This window comes from Falco peregrinus, chromosome 3 (assembly GCF_023634155.1).
Source record: "Falco peregrinus isolate bFalPer1 chromosome 3, bFalPer1.pri, whole genome shotgun sequence".
NCBI lineage: Eukaryota > Metazoa > Chordata > Aves > Falconiformes > Falconidae > Falco > Falco peregrinus.
Genome location: NC_073723.1, coordinates 30,220,725 through 30,233,189, shown reverse-complemented (window position 1 = coordinate 30,233,189; position 12,465 = coordinate 30,220,725). Strand labels below are relative to the sequence as shown.

Below are 12,465 nucleotides of genomic sequence, written 5' to 3'. Positions count from 1 at the left end.
GCGGGTGGGCGTCCCCGCGCCTCGGCAGCGCGCCCGCGGGTGCCCGGAGCCAGCGCGGGCGGGCTGGGCGCCCCCCCCCCCGTCCCCCCCCGGGGAAGTTGTGCCGCCCGGAGCCGGCGTGAGGCAGGAGCGGGGGGAGGAAACCCGAGTTTGCGGCGCCGCTGCCGTCCCCGCGCACCGGCGCTGCGCGGGGGCAGGAGCGAGAGCGAGCGAGCGGAGGCACCGCCGGCGCACCGGCTCCCGGGCCGCCCCTCCTCAGCCGGGCAGCGCGGCCGCCAGCCCCCGCCAGCCCGCCCGCCGCGCTGCCGTCCCGCGGCGGCGGCGGCGGCCCCGATCGCTCGCCCGGCGGGGTCGGCCCGGGGGGAAGGGGGGAGCGGCGGGGGCGGGCGGCAGGCCGCGGGGGTCGTCGCCATGACGGGCGCGCGTGCCACCGCCTCCCGCCGCTGAGCGGGGCGGCGCGCGGCCGCTGTCCCTTCAGCACCGCGCGGCCGGTGGGGCCGCCCGCCCCGCCACCGGCACCGGCACCGGCACTCCCTCCGGCAGCGGCAGCGAGGCGAGCCCTGGCGGCCCCCGCGGGCGGCGGCGATGGCGGGCCGGGGCAGGGGGCAGCAGGGCGCGCCGGCGGGGGGCCGCGGCCGCTGAGAGCAGGTACGGCGGGCGCGGCGCGGCGGGGCGCGGCGGGGCGGGGCGGGGCGGCTCCCCCGCGGCGGGGACCGAGCGGGGCGGGCGGCGGCGACGCCCCCGGGGCTGAGCGGGGCCCCGGGCGGGGGCGGCGGCGGCGGCGCGGGGCTCGGGCCCCTGAGGCGCGACTGGGCGAGCGGCGCGGGGGGAGCGGGGCCCCGGGCGGCGGGACCGGTGCGGGTCCTCGTCTGGCGGGGCCGGGGCACAGCGGGAGAGAGGGGCAGGATCCGCGCGAACCCGGTCGCACAAAGGCCGTGAGTAACGGCGGGGCCGGGGCGGGGGTGTGTGCGGGGGCTGGAGGGGGGTGTCGTAGGAGCGACAGCCGCAGCCCAGGTGAAGGGTACGGGGAGGGGCGGGAGCCTGCAGCGGGAACAAAGGAGCCGCCCTCGGTGCCTGAGGTGGGAGAAAGAGAGGGGGGAAAGGGGGAAACGAGAGAAAAAGGGGGACAGGGAAAGAAAGAAAGAAGGAAGGAAGGGAAGGAAGAGAAAGAAAAAGCAGGAAAGAGAAAGAAAAAATAATGAAAGAAAGAAAAAGAGAGAGAGAGAAAGAAAAAGAAAGAATGAAAGAAAAAGCAGGCAAGCAAGCATCAATAGGTGAACATGCTGCAGGTGTGCTCATTCTGCCCATTTTCTGTGCAATTGCATCCTAGGTTTTCATTCCCTGTACACCTTTGGAAGGAGCTCACTATGACAGGGCAGAGTCTGAAGGCTTTATCTGAGGCGAATTTTGAAGACAATGAGATCAGCATCAACGTTGGAGGCTTTAAGAAAAAGATGAGATCCAACACATTATTAAGGTTCCCTGAGACAAGGCTGGGCAAACTGCTGAGCTGCCACTCAAAGGAGTCGATACTGGAGCTCTGCGACGACTATGATGACACCAAGAATGAATTCTATTTTGACAGGAACCCCGAGCTCTTTCCTTACGTGCTACATTTTTATAACACCGGCAAGCTCCATGTGATGGGTGAACTCTGCGTGTTTTCTTTCAGCCAGGAGATTGAATACTGGGGAATCAATGAATTCTTTATAGACTCCTGCTGCAGTTACAGCTACCATGGGAGGAAAATGGAGCCAGACCAAGAGAAATGGGAGGAACAAAGTGACCAGGAAAGTACCACATCTTCTTTTGACGAGATTTTGGCGTTCTACAATGATGCCTCTAAATTTGACAAACAACCCTTTGGAAACATCAGGAGGCAGCTCTGGCTTGCCTTGGATAATCCTGGGTACTCGGTCTTAAGTCGAATCTTCAGTGTCCTTTCAATAATGGTGGTGCTGGGCTCCATCGTGACCATGTGCCTGAACAGCCTCCCAGACTTTCAGATTGTTGACAGCAACGGGAACACCGAGGAAGATCCTCGCTTTGAGATCGTGGAACATTTTGGTATTGCATGGTTCACTTTTGAACTGGTGGCGAGATTTGCAGTAGCTCCTGACTTTTTAAAATTTTTCAAGCATGCCCTGAATTTGATTGACCTAATGTCTATCCTTCCATTTTATATTACCTTAATTGTCAACCTGGTGGTGGAAAGTAGTCCGACTTTAGCAAATTTAGGCAGGGTTGCACAAGTCCTGAGACTCATGAGGATCTTTCGCATCTTAAAGCTTGCTAGACACTCCACAGGTCTCAGGTCTCTTGGAGCCACCTTGAAGTACAGCTACAGAGAGGTGGGGCTTCTTTTACTTTACCTCTCTGTTGGCATCTCCATTTTCTCGGTAGTGGCTTACACCATTGAGAAAGAAGAGAATGAGGGGTTAGCCACTATCCCTGCTTGTTGGTGGTGGGCTACTGTTAGCATGACCACAGTTGGCTACGGAGATGTTGTGCCAGGGAGCACTGCTGGCAAGTTGACAGCATCTGCATGCATCCTAGCCGGTATCCTAGTGGTAGTGCTTCCCATTACACTGATCTTCAATAAATTCTCCCACTTTTATAGGCGTCAGAAGCAGTTAGAGAGTGCCATGAGAAGCTGTGATTTTGGTGACGGCATGAAAGAAGTTCCATCAGTCAACTTAAGGGACTACTATGCTTATAAAGTTAAATCCCTTATGGCCAGTCTTACCAATATGAGCAGGAGCACCCCCAGTGAGCTCAGCCTGAACGATTCACTGCATTAGTGTACAAGTTTGACAGCAGTTTGCATGAGAGCTATCAAGAGCTACGTTTATAAGTGTTTTCCTATTTGTCTTCTTTTTTCTTAGAGGATAGTGTTGCTGACACTGCACTAACTTTGCACTTCAGAAACTAAAGAAGTTTCTATTACAAGTTGACAGTTTGCACATTTTCATCCTGTTGCATAGGTACTAAATGCTGACTTTTCCATACAAATGTTACCACTTCCATCACATTAGTGCTAGTGGTATAGTGATGATCTGTTACTTTGTGCATTTCCTCCTCGTCTGAGCAGAGGAATGAGCGTACCCAAGTGAAATAAAAATTCTCAGCTGTGACACAAGTAATGAAAAAAATCAACTATCACCTATGCTGGTATCTGTCCTAGGACTTCCCACGCATTTTACAACAGTTCAAAAAAATCACCTGTGAATCACTGACTTGGGAACACTCTTCCCCATCTTTCTGACCGGTAATTCTGTCACATGTCTGAAAACACCTCTGCGCTTCACATTTTAATGGAAGTTTGTTTACTCTTGAACACATGTGTTAAAAACTGGGTGTTCTTGTTCTGAAATGTTATGTATAGTAATATTCTTCAGAAGCTTCTATGCATAGACTTACCTCTGCTTCCCAGATTAGGTCAATTCTGAGCCGTCTGAAGAAGCCCACCCCTCATTTTAAGATAGCGATGTGTTCAAAGACTACATTTCCACAAGTGACTCTAGGTATGGAGGCCCATGAAGACATCTCAGGTTCCCATTTCCAGAAGTGATCTGCAAACAGCTTGGTTCCAGTGAAGCTGAAGATACGCTGTACTTCAGTCCATCAAAATGGTTCTGAGATTAGACACACAAAAACGTGGGTTTTCAACAATTAGAAGCTCCAATGAAAAACTTGGATTTGTTTAATGAAGCAAAATATTCCCACATGAACAGTACAGGCAGCATTTTAGGAACTGGCATTCATATGCTGCAAAAAGACTAATTATAAAGATGCCATATGTGATGCCGAGATATAAAATCTAATTTTATCAGGAAAGCTTGAAAGCAAGTGCTGATGGCAGACAATTTCATTAAGCTTTCTGCCAAGGAAATTCTAAGGGGAAAAAAAACCCACCCTGTAAGTCACATTTTCCCTCAGAAAAGAACTCACAACTTACAGCTAAGGAAGAGCATAAGGGCCTAAGAAAGGAACAGATAAAGAAAAAAGAGCTTAATACTGCACTCACTGTGGGCAGATCCTCCTACCTGCTTCTGTGACGCAGTCAATTTAAATCCTTTCAAGGTCTGGCCTGTACTTTTTTTTTTTTTAAAAAAAAAAAAGACGTGTTAGCAGATCATCTAGATCTTCAAGAGTAATCATGAGTCTGCATAACATTGTTTGAGTGCTCAGTCTTTTCCCTTATGCAGTTGTACAGAGATCAAACACTTGCAGCCAACAGGTAGAAGCCGCTGCTTCCCTCTCTTTATACTTCCAGGGACCTGTGTTATAAAACGAACTACTGGCACTCGGTGGGCAGAACAGCATTTCTCTTCAGATCCTGCTGCTTTTCCATCCCATATATTACATACAATGTTCCAGTTAGTTATTTTTGTTTGTTTGTTTTACTTGTGAAGACTAGAGAGGTTCAGAAAATAAATTCAAACTAGTTAAAAGCTAAAATAATAAAGCTATAATTGCCATGTTTGGAAGCCTGTGTTTGTATACCACAACAAGGAGTGGCCCAACTGGCAGAATAAAGCAAAGATGGTACAAATGGGTAATTTCCATTTTTAGGCTATTAGAGGCTGCTGTCTGGTCTGGAACTTTTGTCAGTGTTGCTGTAACAGCTCCACTTAAAACCAGAAAGCTGAGCACTCCAGGATCAGACTCCTGGTTTGCCCACTGATCTATCACAGAATACACAGTGTAAAATAACTTACCCACACACACTCCCACCATTTCCTTTGAATACCCTCCTCTCACGTCAGTTAGCAGTTGATGTAGGTCATGAAGTGTCAGGGAAGCTGGTCCTTTCTAACCTTACCAAATAAAACTCTTGGAGATTTCAGCATACCCTCCACAAATTCCAAAGTCAATAGCCAAGATATTACCTGCTGCCCTTGAAAATCGAAGGGCCATATACATGGCCCTGAAGGTAGACCTGGATAACCCAAAACAGGTGTCCAAACTTGAAACATTTTGCTGAGGTTTTCACTTCTGGAGGGCTGGTTCAAGTTCTCTGCTGGGTCACAGGCACAAATTCAATAGTCTTATCCCTGATTCGTATTGCATGTCTGTGAACTATCACACACCTACAAACGCCCACCCAAAACATGGCACAGCACTAGGTTGCCTGTTGAATTGAAATACCATGAAAGGAATAAGGGAAGGAAGAGCTGGGCTTGCATAGCACAAACACTCCGGTCGGGTTACATGCTGCAAGGGTGGCAAACCCTTCCTCTGATGTCAAGGACACTGCAAGTTCTCGCTAGGTCTGTCGGCTGGGGGCCTTCAGAGCACTCGGCTCCAAGCTGTGGTTTTATCTCAGTTTCACAAGCAGTAGATTCACAGAGTTGAAAACCAATGACTTTCAGGGCAGTTATTTGAAGAGACCTGTAAACTTGCCAAAGAGTCACAAATCCCCTCAGCTGTTGCTAGTTTAGCATTGCAAAGGTTGGATCCAAACTTTGCAACACATCATTTCAATAACCTACAGCTTATCTTATGTTCTAGATTTATTATTATTCGTAGGGCTGATGCTCTGTCATTTCTGCAAATATTGAATGGAATGTATCCAAATTGCATTTTACTAAAGAAAATGAAATACCCCAAGGAATTATGACTTTTATTGTACTGGTTGAAAGGAATTTTCATTATTGCTTTTTTATATAAGTGCTTTGGATCAAAGACACTAAATAAATAACATACTGAAATTTAATATGTTCTCATTATCATGACAATGACTTTACACAGTACACAGGAATTCCCTTCATAAACTTAACTAATTCCATGTTAAAAGCAGTCAGATTTTTGCTCCCCTCTCCTCCAGAAGAGCATTCCAGAGCTGTGCTGCTCTCCAAGGCTTGTGCAATTTTTAGCATAATTTTACTAATGGCTGCTTTATATCGGTGTTTTTCTCATGCCACCACTGTTCTTTAGCTTAAATATATTCGTTTTCCTCTTAGTGTTTGCATGCACGGTGTATTTATAGACAGCAACCATGTGCCCTTACATGCTTATTTTCACAGGATTATACCTGCCAAGCTTCCTTTTAGTTTTCATTTTGGCAAGTCGTGTTCCACTGACCATCCTACGGGGTGTAGCCTTTTTTTCTGCATTACTTCTGCTTAGGTTTAATTTGTTTGAGCCAGCATTGTGCAGTATTGGATCGCTTTGTGCAGCAGTTTTAATATTTGCTTATGACTAATAGAATTTTTCACTGAGGAGGATAACAATTGTTCCGATTTAAGTAGTGCTGTTGTCCTAGCTCCCCCGAAATATCTAGGTAAGGAAGAATGAGGCACACCCTTCCTGCCATTTTATGAAGTTCTAGGGCTCAGTCCAATAAGCTGAGAATCCTCATCTCTAATTAAATAAAAATGACACAATGTTTACACTTTGAAGGAAAGATTCAATCTCTCCAATGCCTCAATGAGGAGAAGCGGTGGTGTACTTTTTGAGTAGTCAGTACTTTTGCCAGACTTCTTCAACCACTGTTTAGTAAGAGCAGGGCACCTTCACTTCTGTAAAACAGCAGGTCAGAAATGAAGGATTAGAGGGACTAATTGGCCAATTGCTCCACTGTCTGAAACTTGGAAATTGTGGTCAGAAATCTGCTTACTGTGGATGTGCAGTTTAATGAAGAACATTGCACTTGGCACACGCTGCTCCTTCCTTGGGACAGTCACCTTCTTGGCACCAGCGACAATGCTGTGCCTACTCTCTTTTGGCTGAAAGTTTTGAATTGCCTAAATAAGGATTATGTAATATTTCAAAAGAGGCAACTTACTTTATTGCCAGAAATAAACTGTTAGAGAATCTTGATTTCTAGTACTATTTCTAGGCTATTATGAGAGTTGGAGATGTCCTTGAGAAGCAATATGTTACATTATTTTCCTGAGATGTAAAATCTATATATAGATTGTGATTAAGCTTTTTATGTATGTTCAGATTCTGTAACATTGCCTGGTTTATTATTCACTTACTTTCATCAGTTGCTAATTCTCTCTTTCCCTGCAGACTATCCATTTTGAAAGCAGACTGGTTTTTGCTACATGAGCTACTTCACACTGCAAACTTAAAAACAAAGAACTTTGCATTTAATTTTCCACTTTAATACCTCCAGTATTTGTACCTTTTTGTACAGAATTTATGAGACTGCAGGGAACTACTGTATCTGGTGCTCTTTGTACTGCGTTTCTTGTCCCAGCAGCGTGTAACACACTCAAGAACTCGGCTTTGTGCCACAAAATGGAAATTAAATGCATTTAAAAGTATCTTTCACCAGGGATTAAGAACCGATTTAAATTTCAGGATAATCTGCGTATATATTATAATCAAAGAGAAACCTGGATCTCATTGTGAAGTTAGGGGGGTTTTAAACATACAGATCAGGCTAGATTTCTGTTTTTAGAAATACTCTTAATTCGTGGTTGTGGTGAGGGAAAACTCATTTTTCAGTTGAACAAATAGCGCAAGCTTCTTGTTCTCTACCTCACAGATTAGGGACTAAGCAGCATACCAATAGGACTTGTAGGTGCTAAATCAACTTGACATGACCTTTCATCTCTTCCCAAACTACCCCCATCCTTAGAGGCCCCAGCTGTGCACATACAAGCAGCAGAAAGTCCCTGGAGTAACTTCTCTTTCTGTGCTAGTTATCCATTTCCTCTCACAATACCCCTGACTTTAATCTACCTTTGACGGTACTTTCAAACAACATTCAACCCACAGTCACCACTCATATCCCTTGGTGAGGTGTTGTGCCAGAACTATTCTTTTCTCATCATGTTCTTTTTTTTTTTTCCCCTCCAGTTTATGCACCTGGTTTCCCATTAAGTTACACTAGAAATTAGTTTGATCTCCTGTAACCTATTTTCAAGTCACCCACTACTTAGGAAGGGCTAGAAGAATATTCCCATCCAGTTTCTGAAGCATCTTTTACTGATTCTGCCTTTTTCCTTAAAAAAAAACAAAACCAAAACAAAAGAAAGGAAAAAAAAAAGAAGAAAAATAAGACAATGCTTCTCACCTTCGAATAATTTCCTGAGTTAACAATGGAACAATAGGCAACAATGGGCATTACGTTATTCAAAGCAACAGTTCTCTGCTTAGTTGTTTCAGAGACAGCCGTAATGTCTGTGCCTTCAGAGCAATCACTGAAGTTGTTAAGAAACATCCCCCTCATTAAGGATTGTGGATCTCTTCACCTCTCATATATAAAATCATGGGTTGTCAACTGGACCAGGCAACCTCCAGTCTAGAAAGTGTTTCCCAAGACAGCATGACACTGCTGGCAAAGGTCTGGCTCTGGTATTTATTTCTCCTGCTAGCACAGAGGATGGAGAATAGTCTCGCAGGTGTTGAGACTCAAACTGACCTCCCACTGGACACTGCAGAAATTTGTTTCCCTGACATCGCCTCACCCTTTACACACAACCCTAAATCATGCAAGTCCTCGCTTGGATAAATGCATATGGCTGGCTATAGGAGGCAGTGGCACAAATCCAACTCTTCAGCTTCACAGAAGTGTAAAAGAAACATCAGCACCTCCCACTCTTTTTTCCCTTTCAGGGTACCAACGGGGTTTGGCTTCTCACTGATCCCTGTTCAGAAATAAACAGGGCTACATTTTTTGGCGATCAGACGAAGTCTGCTATAAATCAGCCAATTTCTTTTATACATCTAAAGCACCCTAAAAGAGCTGCCCACTTTCAGATGCACAGCCCAACATCTGCTTTTTGTCACCACCTGCGCAGGTGCTCTGTGTGGTGCACAAGTCTGTGCGGTTCTGAGAAGACTATTCCACTGATTGCACTGTCGACCTTCAAAGAAAACTTTTAATCACATTTGGAACATGAGTGGTACTCAAACATTGCGGTTTGCTTACCAGCAGCCACTGCTCTGCCCATCTCAAGTCCCGTACCTCTTGCTTCACCCTCTCTGTTTGACATGTCCTGACGTGGCTATTCCTGCAGCCCCCATGACATGTGATGACCAGGTGACGTGCTAGAGGTGTAACACCGCAAAGCGAGTGGCTGGAGTTCCTGATTTAGGAATGTTAATCCCACCAACTGTCAGTGGAAATCAGCATTTTAAATTACTATGCTATTTTTGAAATTTATGTTCACTCCCATCCTAGGAAACATTCTGCACATCGACACCCTAGTACAGCCCCTTTAATGACCAGCTATTTAATTACCAAGTAAACTCTAATTTATTTCTATTGCACTGGTGCCTAAGCACTCCAGATCATGAGCTAGCACCTCTGTATGTTAGGTTTTTCCAAGTATGGCAAAAGATAACACATCATAAACATGGTTTACTTTTGGGGAAAATCTGTTCTTTATGTTGTTTCTTCCTTCATTCTTTCCATCCCAAGGCACAGCTTCCAACTGTTGCGGTTAGCATGATCCTGTTTTAACATTTTGAGCCCTACCCTGAAAACCCAGAGGAAGAAGCCCTGGATGTATTTTTCTCTGGTGAAATGGCTCTCGGTGTTCCCTGTGGGAGCACAGCTCTAAAGAAAACAGCTGAAACCTGGAAAGAGGCTGGTGCCACTTGCAAGCACCTACAGGAAGAGTGGGTCACCCCCACCCGCCTCCCCCTCTCTTGCAGTGTCAGCAGAGAGGCAAGGCAGGTCCCCACAACTGGAACACCTCAACTGGCCAAAGGCAGGATGTAGCTCCTCCTCAGACTCTTTCGTGTTCAGCCTGGCAGGTGAGCTACCAGGTTTGACAGTTGTTTTTTGCATGGGAATGCTCAGCTGCAGTACTGGAAGTGCTTTATAAATACAGGGGAATTTTGCTTATGCTTTTGGTGGCAAAAATGCACCAATCCTTCCTTAAACTTCCGTTAGTGAGAGCAGCCCTGCCCCCAACTCTTGTGTTCCCCAAGCACACTGGAACTGTACTGGAGCTCCCACCAGTGCTGCCAGGGCAGTGCTGGAGAGCACAAAGGACACCTCCTCATGCGAGCTCTTACACAGCACTGACACATCCACTAGCACACAAAAATACAAATGTGCTGCCTCACACTTGGCAGAAGCCTCAAAGCACTGAAACCATTTAACACGCCAGGAGATGGGAGTCATGCTGGGAACAGGAGGTTGCAGGTGTTTCTAGGTGCATTTGATTTTCTTAAGAATCCCTTTAGATTCAGAGAGAGGTCAGTCTAGGCGTGCCAAGAATATGGAAGAAAAAGGCTTTGACAGACAGTTAATGTTTCCTGAAACAAGGTACGCGACAGCTTTTCATCCTGAGAAAGCACAAATAGAAAAGCAAAATGCACCTCTCCATCCTGCTGGAGAAGGTGAGAAAAAAGCCATGGTGAATGAAAGATTAGTCTGCTTGGGTTCTGGGCTTTTTATGAAACATTGATCCTGTATAGTCCAGAATAGAAGACAAATATGCCTGAACAGAAAGCAAAGCTGCAGCTGGAAGAGTGTTCAGATTCTTTCCTTGCAAAGTGCACAGGACAGCCACGTCTGGCGTGGTTTCATTTAGAGATCTGGACCAAACATCAGAGACCAGCTTCCCAAAGCTTAGATTCCCACATTCTTAAGCACAGCCAGGGGTGTTGGGCATACCCTGCCCTCGCTCGGGGCAGCAGCAGGGAGCTCTACACACGAGGTGGGCAGCCTCGCGGTACTTTGGGGAGTAAGGCCACGCAGCTTCGGTCACTTGCTGTGAGGGGGGAACACAGCAGATGTTTGGGTCTGCAGCACGGTGCCCACCCGGCCCTGGGCAGCCTCAGGACAGAAGCCGGAAGACGGCTCAGGAACGCAGCAGTGATCTCTTCTTCAACAGGACTGGATTGTCACTCCTCATTCTAGAGCAACGAGCTGAACTAAACACTTCAGCATCTGTCTACAAAGTAAAATATTAGTCAGACACTTTGCAACTAAGACTTCCTCCTACTTTAGCTGCAAGATACGACCTAACTGTTGTGGGTTTTGTGGAGGCAGTAACTGAAGATAAGTGCTATGAGATGTATAAAAACTGTGTCAGTGGATGGGCTGAATAAATCAGCGTTAACTACACTTAAAAGGCTTCAAACTGATACCCACTCCTGGAAGAAATTTGCATTAATTGCAAGGATGTGGGGCTACTGTATTGCTGGTCCTATGATCCTAGAAATTCTCAATTCCTTATTTATCTCAATAATTACATACTTGGGTTTAAACATCTGGGTGTCAGCACAAGAGTCATAATTACACTAACTAGGAGAAATAGGTTTATCAAATTTAATACAACACTATTGACATCAATTTCAGCCACGGTACGTTGTGGAATATAAGCAGCCCTGAAAGCTAAGATATTTCTAGAAAAGCTGAGCAGTCAGTGGTGGATGCGCTTCCTTAATAGGGTGATGGGTTGCTGAACAAAGTACAACAGGTATATAGCCCATCCACATTTTCTAGCATGTACCCATAGAGGGTTACCGGATTACTTTGGGTTGTTTTAGAGTTTCTAACGGGACGAGAGGGACTCTTGGAATGAGTCAGAGCAATATTTCAGCTATACTTATTGAAATACTGAACCAGTACTTAATGCATTAGAGACTTCTGTTCACTTTCAGAGATAAATCATATTTAGATTAAGCAATTCCATGCGTATATAAATCAGTGCAGTGTTGAACATTAATACAGTCACCCCTTTATTTTCTGGACGGTCTTTATTCTGTAAAGATCAACTACCAGGAAAAACAAGACAAAAAAAACAACTTTTCTGGGATTTTAGGAGACTCAGAAAAAGTTATTTCATTAATTGCATTTAGAAGTACAGAGTTTGATTTGTCTCTGCATTTTTTACTACAAAACACTATAAAAAAATTCTAGTGTTTTTCCACAGTTTCAGCAGGGAAAACTGGTATATGACAAATAAACGTGACTTATCTACAGACTGAAATAAGGCCTCCATTTAAAAAAGAATCTCGTGCTTTTGGATATGGTTGCTAAGAAAAATGGTAACTACTTAATCCTTCTTCAAATAATCTCTGACCTCCATAATCTCTGGACTATGACACCTGTTTTCATGTGCAATGAGAGATCAAAAGGACACCTCTCGCTGTTAAGCCTGTATACCCCATAGTACTGTAATAAAAATGAAATACCAATCAAGGCATCACACTAAAGGCTTAGTGTCAGATAAATCAAATCTAAAGCTTTTGGTCTCCCTCTTTGATGTATTGGCTGCAAGTTTTTCCTTAACAGTAACCACACAGGCTTTGGAAGCCCAGGAGGAGTGCAAAGCAGCAGAAGGATCTGAAGAGGGGAAAAAAGCATTATAAACATCTGAGGGCCAGGACCATCTTCTCATGCATCGGTCCTTTCAGTGACACCAAGGGAATGAAAGGGTCAATAGGAGGTAGAGGAGGGGTGATTGCGTCTGTGCCTGCACACGCCTGTGTACAGCAGAAGAACAATTACATGGCTCAGCACCAAATACTGTCCCTAAGGGGAGA

The 12,465-nt window shown here is 45.8% G+C and overlaps 1 protein-coding gene across 1 annotated transcript; it reads left to right on the top strand.

The window, feature by feature from the left end:
• The first annotated feature begins 419 nt into the window (after positions 1 to 419).
• KCNS2 (potassium voltage-gated channel modifier subfamily S member 2) lies at positions 420 to 10,716 on the top strand. Its single transcript, XM_055799127.1, has 2 exons — positions 420 to 648; positions 1,331 to 10,716. Exon 2 carries the CDS (start codon positions 1,368 to 1,370, stop codon positions 2,799 to 2,801), a length of 1,434 nt encoding a protein of 477 aa, XP_055655102.1. The 5' UTR covers positions 420 to 648; positions 1,331 to 1,367; the 3' UTR covers positions 2,802 to 10,716.
• The last annotated feature ends 1,749 nt before the right edge of the window (positions 10,717 to 12,465 follow it).

What these genes read in the sequence shown, in the direction of transcription:
- KCNS2 (XM_055799127.1), top strand. Translation starts at nt 1,368, where the DNA reads ATGACAGGGCAGAGTCTGAAGGCTTTATCTGAGGCGAATTTTGAAGAC.